The 15705-nt window shown below is 41.9% G+C and overlaps 1 protein-coding gene across 10 annotated transcripts in view; it reads left to right on the forward strand.

The window, feature by feature from the left end:
• The window catches only part of TCF7 (transcription factor 7), a 177082-nt gene that overhangs the window by 131409 nt on the left and 29968 nt on the right, over positions 1 to 15705 (forward strand). For 7 of the 10 annotated variants that reach the window (XM_061617094.1, XM_061617096.1, XM_061617095.1 and 4 more), the window contains exons 6-8: positions 9834 to 9920; positions 12890 to 13000; positions 14429 to 14591. In XM_061617094.1, the coding sequence (XP_061473078.1) occupies positions 9834 to 9920; positions 12890 to 13000; positions 14429 to 14591 (361 nt within the window). The remainder of the gene's footprint in view (positions 1 to 9833; positions 9921 to 12889; positions 13001 to 14428; positions 14592 to 15705) is intronic. The other 3 variants (XM_061617098.1, XM_061617090.1, XM_061617092.1) reach the window with 1 other exon arrangement.

The raw sequence follows: 15705 nt of genomic DNA on the forward strand, positions 1-15705 counted from the left end.
TTTCCTCCCAGGGCAAATAGCAGCTTCTGTAGGTTATTTTTGTCAGGGCTGTAGTACAAAACAAACCGTGCCCCCCCCTCCCAGTTTCTACATGTCATAGTCCCTATTCTGATTGAGCTCCACTATGGCTGCTGTCTTTAAAGAAGATAGAGACAAAGGTCTGCATTTAACATAGCATGTTGTCTGACCCTTAGAATGACATCTATGCAGCATGATTTATTATCACAGAAGCATTGAGCTGGCAGATATGCACGCACCCTGTGAACAGAGATGCGCTAAATATCGTAATTGCAAGAGGGGATTTGTACCCTGCCTCTAAATCAATAATATAAAGAAAATATAGAAGCAAATAATAACTAAAATGTCTTTTCGCTGGGACTCACTAGACTCCTGACTCCAGTATGAGGTGCCCTTCTTGCATTCAAGCTACATACATGGACAACAGAGTCAGAGCAATTCCATGCTTTATGCAGACATTGTGTTTGCTGCTGGTACACCACCAGTTGTTTTCCACAGCAAACAAGGAAAATGAAAAGTTGATTATGTCCCTCAATACACACCAGGGAGCCTGGGTTTGGCCATGTCTCTGCATTGCTTCACCCATATGACATTCTTAAATAGAAAGAAATTCCTGTACAAAATTCAGATACCTATAGGAATGTTGAGGAAAGCCATATCTAATGTAAATCATAAAGATGTTATGATAGTGCGATGCAGTACTTGGCCATAATCTCCCAGTGCATCAATATACAGTGAAAAACCCACAGTGTTTGCACAGTACGATCTACATGTGGGTTTACTTCAAATGTTTACATAGAAGTGCATTTGTAACCTGTGACCCTATGAAACTACTGCAAGAGCTTCTTTGTCATTGAATGAAACCCCAAGAAAGATATGTATGGTTTAAATCCCAACACAGTAAATTAAAGCATTCAGTTAATCTCATTCCCTTGTTCTCAGGGGGCTTTCTCTTTACTTGGCTTGCCTGAATTTGAAATCTTAATGTTTCCCAGCCTATATATACTATCTTCTTCCTGAAGCTGAGCTGTCACAAGCAAGTATAACTAATGCTCCTCAAATAATACATCCCAAGAGGTGTTTTGTTTTTGTATTTTGGTCCATCTTCATCAAGCTTTGCAGAGGCGTGGCAACTTTAACAGTTTTGAAATTAACTATGGAGGAGGAGGAAGACTTCAGAGCCCCCATCTGCCAATCACAAGCACTGTGGTGTGTGAATGGCTCTTAAGATTCACTGTTCTGGAATGAGGCTGAATTCAAAACACTAAACTGCCTTCATATAGGAAGCAGCTTTTCTTTAGCAAGCTGCCTTGTAAAAAGAGTTCAGCAGGAATGGCCTTTGTATTTTGGAGAAGAGGCATTGCAATAAGTTTCTCTTTAATCAGGTGGAATGACAAGTCAAGAACCTCATATAAAAATGACATAGTCCAGTCCAGAGAGCTTGATCACTAAAGCTTAGCTTAGCAGCAAACACACCTTACCCGAAAAGCCTTATAAATGGTGTCATTTGCACAATATCAGCGATGCAACAATTGTAGGTGGCACCTCATGCTGAGCTTAAAATAAATAAAAAACAAACATTTCCATTCTACCATCATGGAGAAATGGAAAAAAACCACAAAAACATTTTCAGTCTGAATACTCAGAATTGTGAATTGATTTTGCAGTTGAATTAATTTCCATGTCAGATTCACTTTAGTGAATTTAATTTCCATGTCAGATACACTGTAGTTAAAAACTTCACCTACCATGATGCTTTCTTTTATTGAAGGATCTCAGCCTATGGAATAACTAATGTCACTGTTTTCGGGATTAGCTTTGACTGTTTTCTTCTCCCCAAGGCCCAAATGTTAATTTTTTTTATTTTTTATTCGATTTATTAGTCGCCCATCTGGCTAGAAACCCAGCCACTCTGAGCAACGTACAAAATAAAGGCATATAAACATCAAACATAAAAGTATATAAACATCAAAAAAGCAATAAAACTAAACAACAAAGTAGAAGCTATCCCCCAACCCACACAGCCCAACCCAAAGATCATAAAGTCCTCCTAAAGAAGCTGCCCAAATGTTAAATTTCAAGGCCCTTTTAGGTTTCGTGATATGTTGTAGCACTTGGCTGGTGCTTATATGCATTTTATATGCACTCCCAAGTTCTCAGCAATGTTGCCTGTGTTGCAAGTTTTTAAGCAAGTGAAGCCAAACCTGTAATAATAATAATAATTTAGTATTTAGTAGTAATAATAATACTTATCTAGCAGGTTAGAAGGTTCAAAGTGTTTCATATTTCAGTGATCCTTACAGGAAGCCTATGAGGTAGGCCTCCATTATTATTATTCAGGTGAGGGCTTACCTAAGTTCATCTAGTGAGTTAATGGCAGAAGTATGATTTGAACTGGTAACTTACTAACTCAAAGCTCAACAGCCACTGCGCTATAGCCATGCAATAAGTCTATTAATATTGATTCAGAGAGGTCTACACAGACTGTATCACTAATCCAGAAGTAGAGCAAGGGCATAGGTCAAGCACCGTAGCTTAGTGGTAGAGTATCTGCTTTGAATTCAGAAGGTCCCAGGTCCAGTCCTCAGCTTCTCCAGGTAGAGCTAGGAATATCTCCTTTCTGAGTCATTGCCAGTCAGTCTTAGGGCTGTCAGGTCAAAAGCATCCCAAACCCTGAGCTTTCAGGGGTGGGCCCTAGTGATGTCATAGGGCGGGCCCCAGTGATGTCATGGGGCAGGCCCCAATGATGTCATGGGGCGGGCCCCAGTGATGTCATGGGGCGGGCTCTAGTGATGTCATTAAGCATCGACCACAGTTGCTTGGAGCATACCACTCACACACAAAAAATCCTCTGATTGGAAACTAAGATAGAAATCTTAGCTAAATCAGGGTGTTTCCAGGTTCACCTGAAGTGAAGGGATTATTCCTTCTCACTACTTAGGGAGCCTGGGTAGGGAACATTTAGTCTAGTCTACTTGCTTTCGGCAAGAAGGGTTTAAGTGCCCTCAGGCCAGGCCAGTCACCAGAAGGCCATTGTAGGAAGAAGGGAGCCTAGTGTTGTGGAGATGTTAGATGAGAGCTCTCAGGACTAAAGATGGATGCTCCTGAAGGCTGCAATTCCAAAAACAGTAATTAAGGGACTAAGCCCCATAGAACTCAACAGGACTTACTTCTGAACAGATATGGTTAGGATTGTGCTATTGGTAAGGCTTGACCATGGATCCTCTGCAACGATATCAGTATCAAAGCAGGGTTGACAACCCCTGCCTAGAACGCCCTGCCTGCCTTTTAACGTGGCTGCTCCGAACTTCTTTGCAAACTTGACCCTTCACTGCAGAGAGAGGTTTGACAAATTAGTTAAGAAGATTCTCTATCCTTTTTTTGCCTACCCTGTGGGCTGCTATAAACTTACTTTGACAGCCAACCCAATTCCATTGAGTAATAATTGGCAGAGAGAAAATGCAAATGGTTTGGTCTACCTTCACAGACAGTAGCTTGGGAACAACAGCAGTTGAAGCCACACTTGCCAGTATTTGAATTCTCTTTTACCACTATTGGGCAAGAAACAAACCATAATGCAAACAACAAAGTGCATCATCAGTGGGTTTAAGAGGGTTGAGCTGAACACATGGAAACACTGTTGTTGCTTCTATAGATGTAAGGTCAGAGGTCAATGAAATGCAAATAGAAAAACAACAATAAAAGACAGTGATGATTTCCTGAATACTGTACCAACCACAACAAGATTCCTACAGGTAACACAGAAAACTCAGCATCCCACAACCAGTCAGCTTTCTTAACCAAAACTAAAAAAAACTGGCAGCCAGTCAACCAAGGTCACAGAAATCCCCATGCAGCACAACCTGACCTGGGAGCTCCAGTTAGTGCAAAATGCTGTGGCACGATTGCTGACATGAGTGAGACCCTGTCAGCGCATAATACCTCTGCTCTGAAATCTGTACTGGTGGCTGATTTGGTACCAGGCCAAGTTCAAGGTGTGCTTTCCATGTTACGGGTGCCACATAGTACTGGTTTTGCTCTTGTAAAAAAGCAGTCATTTAATGTGACAGCCCCTACGCTTTGGAACTCCCTGTCTATTGACATTAGGCAGGTGCCTTCATTTTACTCTTTTTGGCACTTGCTAAAAAACATTGTTTTGCCTACCCAGGCATGCAGAATCTACTATTTTTTATCTCTTTTTAACTCATTGTTGGTTTTATTTTTTTTAATGTTTTTAAATGCCTGTCTTTAACTGTTTTTGCCAATAATTCCCTTGTTTTAATTCCTTGTATAAACCACTTTGAGGGTTTTTCCAATAAAGTGGTATATAAATGTTGTAAATAAAATACATAAATAAAATTTGGAGTCACTGTGGCCCTTGGGTCTCTTTCCTCTTTTTGGAACAAAGGAATCTACCTTATACCGACTCAGGCCATTTGGTACCATCTAGCTCAGTACTGATGACATGGACTAGCATTGGCTCTCCAGGATTCCAGGCAATAGTCTTTTCCAGAGATTGAATTTTGGACCTTTGCATGCAAAGCATTTCCCCTATCACTGAGCTGCAGCCCTTCCCCTGTTTAAAAAAGTATATTTTAAAACTGTTCTTTTCAATTCACTAATGAATGCACAGCATACCTAGGCCAGATCCACACCATTCATTTAAAGCACATTCAGTACACATTTGAAGCACACAAATCCCACCAAGAATCATGGGAATTGTAGTTTGTTAAGGGTGCTGGCAACTACAACTATGAGGGGGAAACTACACTTGCCAGAATCCTTTGGGTGAAGTCATGCACTTTAAATGCGAGTTGGATGTGCTTTAAATGTATTATGTGGATCTGTGCTACTTCATAAACTTTGTCTGCATATAAATTATTTTAATTATTTTTAAAAATTGAAATCAGCGACAAAGTTTACTGGGTGACCATGGGCTACCTACCATCTCTCAGCCTAATCTGCCCCTCAGAGTGAAAACAACAGAATGGGACCATGACCACCCCAAGGAAGAAGGGCACACTTAAAATGTAGAGGAAATAATAATGTACAACCATAGTGTGAAATCAGATACTGATTGGAACATAGTAAGAAGAAATATTTATATAAGCATGACTGTCAAAGACGTTTATTATTTACATAACCTGTAAAGATATTTATAGTGCAATCCTATGATTGTTTACTCAGAAGCAAGTCCCAATGGGGCTTACTCAAACAGGGAAGCGTGCACAGGACTGCAACCTCAAGTGATAAGAAACTTCACTCACCAAACCCAAAATTCAGAATAATGCTACTTTCCGCTGTCTTGCAACTGTTTTATATTTGTTTTATGGTTACTGGATTTCAAATGGATTTTTTTCTTGTGAGCTGCCTTGGTTTCCAACCCTACCTCACATGGTTGTTAGAAAGATTCCATATACACACAGACTGGAGATGTAAAAATACATATACCCCATAAAATGGTTTATTGTCAAAACCAATTGATCATTGCAGAACATTTTTTTAAAAAATTAAAGCAGTATTAGTTTCCTACAATATAAAAGCAGTGACAACTAGATAAGCCCTTCCTAATTGCTTTAAAAATAGGATTGGAGGGGGAAGAGAAAGATTTACAACACAAACACAATCCTTTGCTATGCTCACTCAAAAGTCCCATTGATTTACAGCACAATCCTAACCATGTATACTCAAAAGTAAGTCCTGTTGAATTCAGTTGGGGTTTACTACCAGTATGTGGGATTAACACTGCAGGAAAGTGAGTATAGGATTAAGCTTCATATTGGGAAGGTTTTCAAAACAGGCTATGAATCAGACAAATAAACTGCTCCCTTAAACAGCCCAGAAAAATTTAAACTTGTTTGACTGTTCATAATTAGAAAAATATAACACATTGTAATCATAAGCTGCATGCACACTTCTTTTAAATTTCTGTTCAAAAATTATTTGAAAGAGAAAATGTATAATATGCTATTTTGCAAGTAATTTAAAAAACCCTGCATGTACACTTTTATTATAATCATAAATGAAATTGTTTACAGTAAACAATGCCTACCAAGATCCTGCTGTGATTTATTGTTCTACATCTCCTGAACTGCACACAGTTTATGAGCTTTTCAGACAAGCAGGAAAAGACAACAATTTTCTGACCTTGCAATGGATTCTAACTATTGCCTGGAGGTCAACAAATCCCTTGTCAATCACAACCCTGACTTCACTTATTTGCTAGAACATGAAAGAGCAGGGTTAGAGCAGCCAGCTACGAGCTCATTTAACAAAAGTTGCAGAGGCAGCAGCTGACATTTTGGTGTATATCACCTAGAAACTTGATTTTTTTTAAAATGAAAGCTGGGAGTCCGGATATTGGGGTGACTCACCCAGAGACCCGGAGAAGACCCCAAAATCTGGAGTCTCCAGGCAAAAACTGGAGACTTGGCAACCCCAGTCAGTGTAGACAATGCTAAGCTAGATGGACCAATGGCCTGACTCAGTATAAGGCAACTTCCTATGTTTCTATGAGTAGGGACCAACTAATGTGGGAATTTGAACTACACTCAGTCTTTCATCTGTGCCACTCATGCTCATCCTTAGTCTACCATTTTGCCCACTGGCAATTTGCATGTGACAGTGCTGATATGATTTCTGCATATCAGCACATCTGATGCTTACAAGAGTATCAAAGTCCTGCTGGATCGGATCAAGGGTCCATCTACTCCTGCATCCTCTTTCCAAGTGTGGCCAGTTAGATTTCTCTTAGAAACTTTCAAGCAGGATATGAAGGCTCTAGTCCTCCACTATTTTTTCTCCCTAGCAACTGGTAATCAGAAGCATACTATCTGCGAGGTTCGGCTTATTATCAAGGCTAGTAGGCACTGATAGACCTATCCTCCATGAATTGGTCTAACCCATAGCCATCTAATGAATTTTAAAGCCATCTAAGTCAGTGGCAATTGCAATATATTATAATAGTGAGTTCCATCTGTATATTGTGTGAAATAATGCTTCTTTTTGTTGATCCATTTCACTGGGTGACCCTGAGCTGTAGTGTACTGAGAGAGGAAGAAAAACCAGTTTCCATCTTGGTGGGTTTCACAGGTATTTTGGACTAGGGTATGTTAGGCTAAGGGGAAACTGGCTGGCTGGCCTAAGAAGCCTTCTTGGTTCCTATGATTGTCATTTCCATAGAGAAGGAAGGCAGAAGGACCAGCCACAGGAGCTGCTGCAAAGCTGGTCACTTTTTGTAGTAATGATAACCATTCTTTCTGTCTCAGGATTCAATTATCTGACCTGACCCTCACCTCTGCTGACTATTTCAGTTATTAAAAGTCTCTACTTATAAACCTATAGGGCAGGGGTTCCCAAACCAGTTGTCCACAAGCTTCATTTAGATGGTCTGTGGCATGTTTGTAAAAATACAATTAAAAATGACAGAGCATCTAGCACAACACGTCGCAGTTGCTACAACAGGCAGAAGAATTGTTGAGTGGTATGCCAGCACCTTCAGCAATTTTCACGTGGTTCATAGGGGGAAAAGTTTGGGAACCACTTCTATAGGAGATCCCCTAATAATTTTGATAGCAGAGGCTTTTATAAATGAACATAGAGAGCTGCCTTGTACTGAGTCAGAGCATTATTTATTTATTTATTTATTATTATGCTTGTATACCGCCCCATAGCCGAAGCTCTCTGGGCGGTTTACAGTAACTAAAAACATATACAATTTAAAAATACATCTTTTAAACAACAATTTAAAACACAATTTAAAATTTTTAAACAATATTAGTCCAACTAGCTCAGTATTGTCTACGCTGACTGGAAGTAGCTCTCTAGGTTTTCAGAGAGGGAATCTCTCCCAGCCCTACCTGGAGATGCCAGGGATTGAACCTGGGACCGTCTGCATGCAAAGCAGATGCTCCCCCCACTGGGCTACATCCCTTCCCCTATATATTCAATGGGGATATATTGAACTGTACTAGAGTCAGTTGAATTTGGCCGAGGTATTCCCAACCCAGTCCTCTGATCACTCGCCACTTCATGTTTCCATGTGATGACATGCTAAATTATTTTTGTCATTGATGCTGACATAAAGCCATTCCACACAAGTCATGTTGCTTATGGTACTCTTGGGAGGTGGGTGATTTTGAATAATATTTTTGTGCCACGCAATAAAAGTCCAAGTTCTCTTTTTTTAATGTCAGTATGCGCAAGCCTAACACTGCAGTTCTACCCCCTCCCACACACACACATGCACCCGCTGGGAGAGTTTAGGATGTGGTGTATCTCCCCACCTGCTGGCCTTGAGCTGGCATGAATTACATCTATCAGCATATCTACTTACAGCTCTGCTGGCATAAATAAAGATAACAGAAGTTACGCCAGTGTAAATAGCTAAAAAAACCCTGGTGTATCAGAGGCAAAGGATGGCTGCGTCAGGCGTGAGGGAAGGCATAAGCAAAGTTATGCTTTATCCTAACTAGGAATGGGAGGGAGATTTGATTCAGTTTGCAGTTAAAAGGTGAATCTCCCTAAGTTGCGCTTTCCAAAACTATATGAGAACTGAAACACAGCCATCCTTTGAAACTGGCACTTCTCCAACTTCTGCAGTGAAGTTTTCCGGCCAAGTAATTTGTACAAAAATGCATATACTGGGCTAAAGTGTCCATAACAATGCATACGTTAGTGAAAATAACATTATGGGAGGGATGTGCTTTGCAAAAATGTATTCATGAGGCAAAATTATATACAAACATGTATATTGGGAGAAGTTCACACTAAAAGCCTGATGAATTTTCATGAGGACTTTCAAAGAAACATCACAAACTGATGTGGACATGTAGAGAATGGGACCTGACTGGAATAATGAGAAACTAAGAGAAACCAAAATTGTCCGATACGCCAACCCATCCCTAATCCTAATTCCCTTCCTTCACTAGTCCTGCCCACACAGCTTGGTGTAACTTGCATGACCAGAAATGCAGTTGTAACAAAATTTATCCTATAGGAGTCAATGAAAGAGAAGACAATAAAGGTTGACACTGCCCCACCCACCCTCTGGCCAGGAGCAGCTGGGATGCAGCTTCACTTAACACAGGAGATGTGCCAGCATATCTGCCCCTTGGCATAGTTGCCTGGTTAGGATTTCTCTGTGAACAACATCCTTTACCTTACTCTAGCAACAAGTTGTGTTAGTCCACCAGTTTCTAGGGCAGTTTCAGTGGTGCATGATGTGATCACTACTGTTTCTGCCCAAAGGATCCTGCTCCAATTACAGCTAAGGAGAAACCATTTGGAATGAACATCCAGTGGGATTTGAAACTTCACCCTTTAGGATTCTGGCCCAATTGACTGGATGCATTTTTTGAAGCAGGCAGGAGGGAGTGGGTGCAACTCTAACTTGTGTGCAAATCATCCTGGATTAATGCCTACTTCTCTAGCCAGATGTCTGAGCAGAGCTTGGAAAAGTTACTTTTTTGAACTACAACTCCCATCAGCCTAATCCAGTGGCCATGCTGGCTGGGGCTGATGGGAGTTGTAGTTCAAAAAAGTAACTTTTCCAAGCTGTCTGAGCTAAGGGTATAATAAACACCAGTAGGGTTTTAAAGTGATGTTAGTGGAACATTCAGATAGGCCTATTTAGACCCATCTCCAATGAAAGCTCACCTCACCTGACATCCTACATTCGGGCACAAGCCATGTATAACAGAAGGCTTTTCCTTTCCCCAAAATACAAGTTCACAATGAGTCCAAGTGGGAAAATGGTATGCAGGAAAAGTCACACAGATGTAGATGCTTTATGGACTCTTTCTTCCTGCTCCCAGGCAGAGCCAGCCTATCTGTCCTTTCCAGTCATGTGGATTTAGACAGCCCTATACATCGGCGCTCTCTGCTGGGGCTTCTTTCTCTAGGTAAGTATGAGCTGCCTAAACCAGGACAAACTGCTCTGCTTCTTTTGCAGTCCATGCCATACAAGCTTGCAGCATCCAGGGAGGCTTCCAGCTGGCAGCAACAGGAAAGGAAGTCTGCCCTTTCAGGCAGATGGTTTTTTTTTAAAAAAAATCACAGACTTCATGAATGCTCAGAAAGGAGGGACACAATTTTGGCTTTGGTCAAAAGTAGTAGCGGGTTGGAGAGAGAGAACCCTCACAAAGATGCTGTACAGTCAGTCTTCAAGTGAGCACCACCACTGAAGCCTTAAATGTCCATATGTCTCTTATTTTCATCTCTTATTTTCATATAGCTGGAGACAGAAAATAGTTGTTAAGAGAGTTCCTAAGTGCTTTGATGAAAGGTTTCACCTCCCGTGGTGTGCACACATTTCTTTTGTCCTACTGTTGCCTTTGGTCAAACAGTTCACCCCTCCCAGGTTTTTATGAAACAGTGTGAAACTTTGCCAGATTTGTTTACTAGGTCCACAAGGAGAATGAGCAAACACATCCTGCAAGCAGACATGTCCCTCTTTCAAACTTTCAGCTCTCAAAGAAACAACAATGCTATTGTGTCTGTCTCCAGCCATGTGGTGTCACTTCACAATACTGAGGAACATAATAGGCACCCTTATTCCTACTGCTGTAATGGAGATCATCAACTAAAAAGAGTAGAAATCTGTCATGTTTGGGACAGGGAACCTGGTAAATTCAAATAATCAGGTTCTCATTCTTACCCACTGCATTGCTTGAGCGTGCATCGTGCTATACTTAAATACTGTATGAGGAGAATGCTTTGCAATGTTCTCCTTATTTAATGAATTCCTCATATATCACCTAACAAGAGCCCTCAGCTGGCATAAAATCACTGGCTTTGGTTCCATGGATGTATATGGCAATTTACAACACCTTGGAATAGTAGACCACTCCTGGGGAGGATCTGTGTACTCCAGTGCCCCATGCAATGCTTTTAAAGAAGGCCACACACACTTTCCCAATGACTTTCCAGATCTGGCCAATTAGCATGGACTTATTCTACCCATCCAGATGCTGGTTGTAAGTGGTTGAAGAGTTCATTTGAATGAACTGAAGCCAACTTCCTTCCTATCTCTCTTGAGAAGGTCCAACAGAGATGAACTTTAATCTACAGGGAGTATATCTGCAATCGCCACTGGTTGGCATCTCTCTAGCTTTGGCTTCTGCTCTGTGTTGTCCTAATAAGAGTACTCAGTAAGTCTCTTGATGAAGACATTCTGGGATTTGGAACAGTAGTAGGGAAAAGGCACTTTACTATTATTGTTATTATAGTATTATTATTATCTTAATTTACAGCCTGCCTGAGGCATCTACTCCCGTCTAAGCATCTTAATATTTAAGATAAATGACTCTACAGACCTCCTTGGTTGCCCGACAGTTTATTCATTATACCGGCATTCCCACTTTACAGAGGAGAACGAGGAAAGTTTTGCAGACAAGAACGCACACCTTGGCAGATAATGATCAAGCTTCAAGCCCTGCCAGTAGATTAAAATCAAGCATCATTCCTTTTTGTGCCAACAGTGCTAATGAACAGTTGGTTGTCTCCCATGGGCAATTCTGCTGTCTCGAGCTTCAGTCGTAAAGTTTGATAAACTGACAGCATCATTATTCAATGCTGAAAATATTTTCCAGTGCTGATGAAGGGTGTATAAACTATTAATCTTCAGGATCTGAGTTACAATCACAATGATAGTGTTCGCTCTGCCTTCTGAGGTCCTATTGTGCTCAGAAGTACTCTAGGGAGGGAGCAAGTTCTAGAGAAGGCCATTCTGTTTGTGTTATGGCACTAACAATACAATGTCAACAAGTGAGATCTGAACATCTGACATGGGACACTAGAGAGGTTAGACTGTTTTTGTAAAGCTGTTGGTAAAAAAATTTTTTTTCCAGGGCTTGACCTGGAAAGTGTGACTAAACTCTTGACAGTGTCCTTAGGACCATGGATTACTTAGGCAAGCAGAATACACATCGAGCCCCAAAGCAACATTAAAACATGTGTGCCAGAAAGCCCGTGCAAGATGCCCATTGCCCCCTTTTTTGCTTCCATTGAAACTGAAAACTGATGTGTGTGCTGAGAATGGTTAAGTACAGCCCTTTATGTTTAATCAAGTGTCAAATGAAGTCTTGTAGCTTTTGTTTAACTACAAGCACCAGTGAGGAGAAAATACCAAGTCAGGCTTAGCACTGCCTGCCTCAGCATTGCCATAAGCTTCACCCTTGGGAGTTGTTAGTTCAGGAAGAGTGCTTCACTTACAGAATGTCAGGGTGACCTAGGATAATGCAAATGGATGTCAAAGGGTCATTTTACAGGTAAACTATATACAGGTGAATTATGGATTCATGCTCAATTACTACTGTGAATATAGAAGAAAAAATCCAAAGACTGCCACCTACTGGGCAAACCTCTGGCTCCCAAATGCCTGAAAAACAAATAATTAGGCAGAGCAATGGGTTGCCACTGCTAAATGGCCCAATGTTGCCTGTCTTAATCAAATGGCCCTCTTCCCGAATGTGGCTGCTCCACAGAATCTAACGATCCACGCTATAGATCTTTTCAGCTCCATGAGCTTTTAGAAACCCATCCAACAGATTTCCACTGTTGTGTGTTTTTGGAATTTTGCCAGCCACTCCTCTTTCCCAGAGCTTGGAGAAGTTACTTTTTTGAACTACAATTCCCATCAGCTGCAGCCAGCATGGCCACTGGATTGGACTGATGGGAGTTGTAGTTCAAAAAAGTAACTTTTCCAAGCTCTGCTCTTTCCTGCAAACGTTGCTATCAAACAGCTTACTGAGCATTCTTAAAGATGGTCTTCTCTCCTGCACTTAGAACAAATCCACCTGCAGTGCAAAACCCAGGAGGTCTGTCACCAACTAAAAAGTCCAGGTGGTCACAAACGTGCTTTATGTTGCAGGATCACACATCCCTTAATGCTCGGCTCTGGAATGCACACACCAGGAATCCCACACCCGGGTATCACATCTCCCTCTGGGAAACAAGAAATTGATCATTATGACCGAAGCATGTAAGTAACCAAGTGTTTGGATAAAGCTAAGGCTGGAACTGCATGTTCTGTCTCCAGTTATGCCTTTGGAAATTGCTTCTTATTTTCAAAGCAGAGCCGTGGTGGGGCCATTTCCAGTGGAGAAGAGGTGGATAGGAGGATAGCATGTCGCCCTTCTCTCAACCATTATTCCATCTGCTGCCTAGCCCCCCATGCCTTTTTTGAGGGTTAGCATAGACTCACAAGATCTGAACAGGGTGGTTCATGACAGATGCTCTTGGAGGTCGCTGATTCATAGGGTCGCCATAAGTCGCAGTCGACTTGGAGGCACATAACAACAACAAAGCATAGACTCAGGATGGGGAACCTTTAGTTCTCCAGATGCTGCTGCACTTCATCTCCCATCAAACTTGACTCTTGGCCATGCCAGCTAGGGCTGGTGGGAGATGGACTCCAGCAACATCTGGAGAGCCACAGGTACCCCAGCCCTGACACAGACCATCTACAGTTCTGCCAATCTGAATCATAAATGCAAAGGCTCTTGCCTCAGATTTAATAAATCAAATATAAGATTTGCCTATGGTGAATGAGATCAAAGGGTCCATACAGTCCGGCATTGCGTCTCCAGTGGTAGCTATTGGAGGTGGCCACTGCTGGAGTCCATAGTCCACTGTTACTTAAAAAAAAATACTTCTAAATCTATGTTTTAGCTAGGGCTATGCTTTGGATTCAGCCAAAGCCTGAACCAAATTGGGCCTGTTTGGAGGGCCTCAGTCAAGTCAGGCCGAGATAGCCCTGGGTCACTATCTCAATATGAGGGTGTCAGATTGTTGGAGCATCAAGCAAAAGGAGAGCTAGGCGTATGCTGGCAGAAGGAGAAACAACTGCAAAAAGGAGGGACCTCCCAGGCAGCTGCATATTTGCAGGAGAAGGTGGGGGTGGATGAATGCCTTTCTCACATGACATCTCCTTCTTCCTGACCCCTGAAGCAGCACCACACAGGACTGAATCCTCTTGTGTATCAGCTGGTCAGCAGGAGGATTTGGTCCTGCGCAGTGCTAGTAGTTGTGAAGGAGCTGCACCCTACAGGATCAAACCTGCTTGTCCTCGGTTGGGGGGGAGAAGGAGACACAGCATCTCCTCTTCCCCCCTCCCAATCAAATCTTTAAAATAGGGTTTTAAAAAAAACCTAGCCCCACCCCTCTGTTGCTTCACGGACAGTGCCAGAGGGGTGGATGTTCTCTGGGTTGGCCCTAGGCAAGTTGGCCTCTTTGAAGGGCCCTGGATCAGGGCCATAAGGCAGATTGAGGGGGCTGTGCACAGGCCTGGTTTTGGTTCATGGATTTCAGTCTTTTCCCAGTGGCCAACCGTTCTGACTACCAGCCAGTCATTGCCATATAGAGGTGGGTGCCCTATTTTACTGACTGTTTCGTTTCTATTTCTGGCAAGGAAATCACAACCAGAACCAAAGAGAGAGAAGGAAGCCAAGAAGCCTACTATCAAGAAGCCTTTGAATGCTTTCATGTTGTATATGAAAGAGATGCGGGGAACAGTCATTGCTGAGTGCACCTTGAAAGAAAGTGCAGCTATCAATCAGATATTAGGGAGGCGGGTAAGTGGACAGTGGTGTTCTGATGACTAGGTAGGAGTTATGGGTGTTTGCTAGTGAATGGCTTCTTCTTCAACACTTTCCAGGGATTGTGGGGTTTTCTGAATCAATGGTGTAAGAACATAAGGTGAGCCCTGCTAGATCAAACCAAAATCCTGTTCTCACAGTGACCAACCAGATGCATACGGGAAGCCTGCAAGCAGGACCTGAAAGGCAGGCTTCTTTCAATCTACTGAAGGCAAAATACAGACCCTGCTCCATTGGGCTGGTAGAAGATGGCTGGCTTTGCACATTTGATTGTATATTTTCCCAAATGGTCTTGTGGAAGCTGAATTTGCTAGAGGTTCACACAGGAGCGCTATGGATGGGTTGCTATGCTGCTGTGACCATGGATGGGTAACCATGCTTAATGAGGTTAATGGAGGAAGTAAAGGGGTGTTTGTCTACCCTACTGAAACTGTGGTCCACACAAAGTATTTATTTTATTTACAGTATCCTTTAATGGTTTTCAAATAGCTCTCTTAGTTGTAGCCTGGCAGACTGCATATCAGACTTGCTGTGAAATCTGAATGGATCAGCAGTAGGGATGGGGGATATTATCTGCTAAATCTGCCTTAGTACTGGATTCCAACTGAATTTGACAGTCTGCTATCTTTTTGAACCAGCAATGATTTCTTGTAGCGGGCTGCAGCTGTAATCGGCATGGATTTTTTGCAGTGGGCCATGGCTGTAATTGGCACAGATTTTTTTATTATTATTTTTCCTGATTTTATGTAATTATCTTCATAATTTCCTCTAAGTTGATGCATTCATAACAGTGTGTAGGTGTGATAAATGGGGGGACCACATGGAACACTGTGACCATTCACATAGGCATTTACATTAAAAATTAGCATATTTTATTTGCAACAACAAAATAAAACAAACCAGCGGATCACATCAGCAAGTGCCAAATCAAGCAGGAACAAAAAATGGATGGATTGGGATCAAACAATGGACTATCAGAATACAAGCAATCAGAACTAGGCAGCAAACCCCATCCCTAACCAGCAGACACTTAATTTACAGAGCCCAGGCCTCAGTGCTTTTGCTCTATCTTCTGCCTATTTAGACTAAA

This window comes from Rhineura floridana, chromosome 3 (genome assembly GCF_030035675.1).
Source record: "Rhineura floridana isolate rRhiFlo1 chromosome 3, rRhiFlo1.hap2, whole genome shotgun sequence".
Taxonomy (NCBI): Eukaryota; Metazoa; Chordata; class Lepidosauria; order Squamata; family Rhineuridae; genus Rhineura; species Rhineura floridana.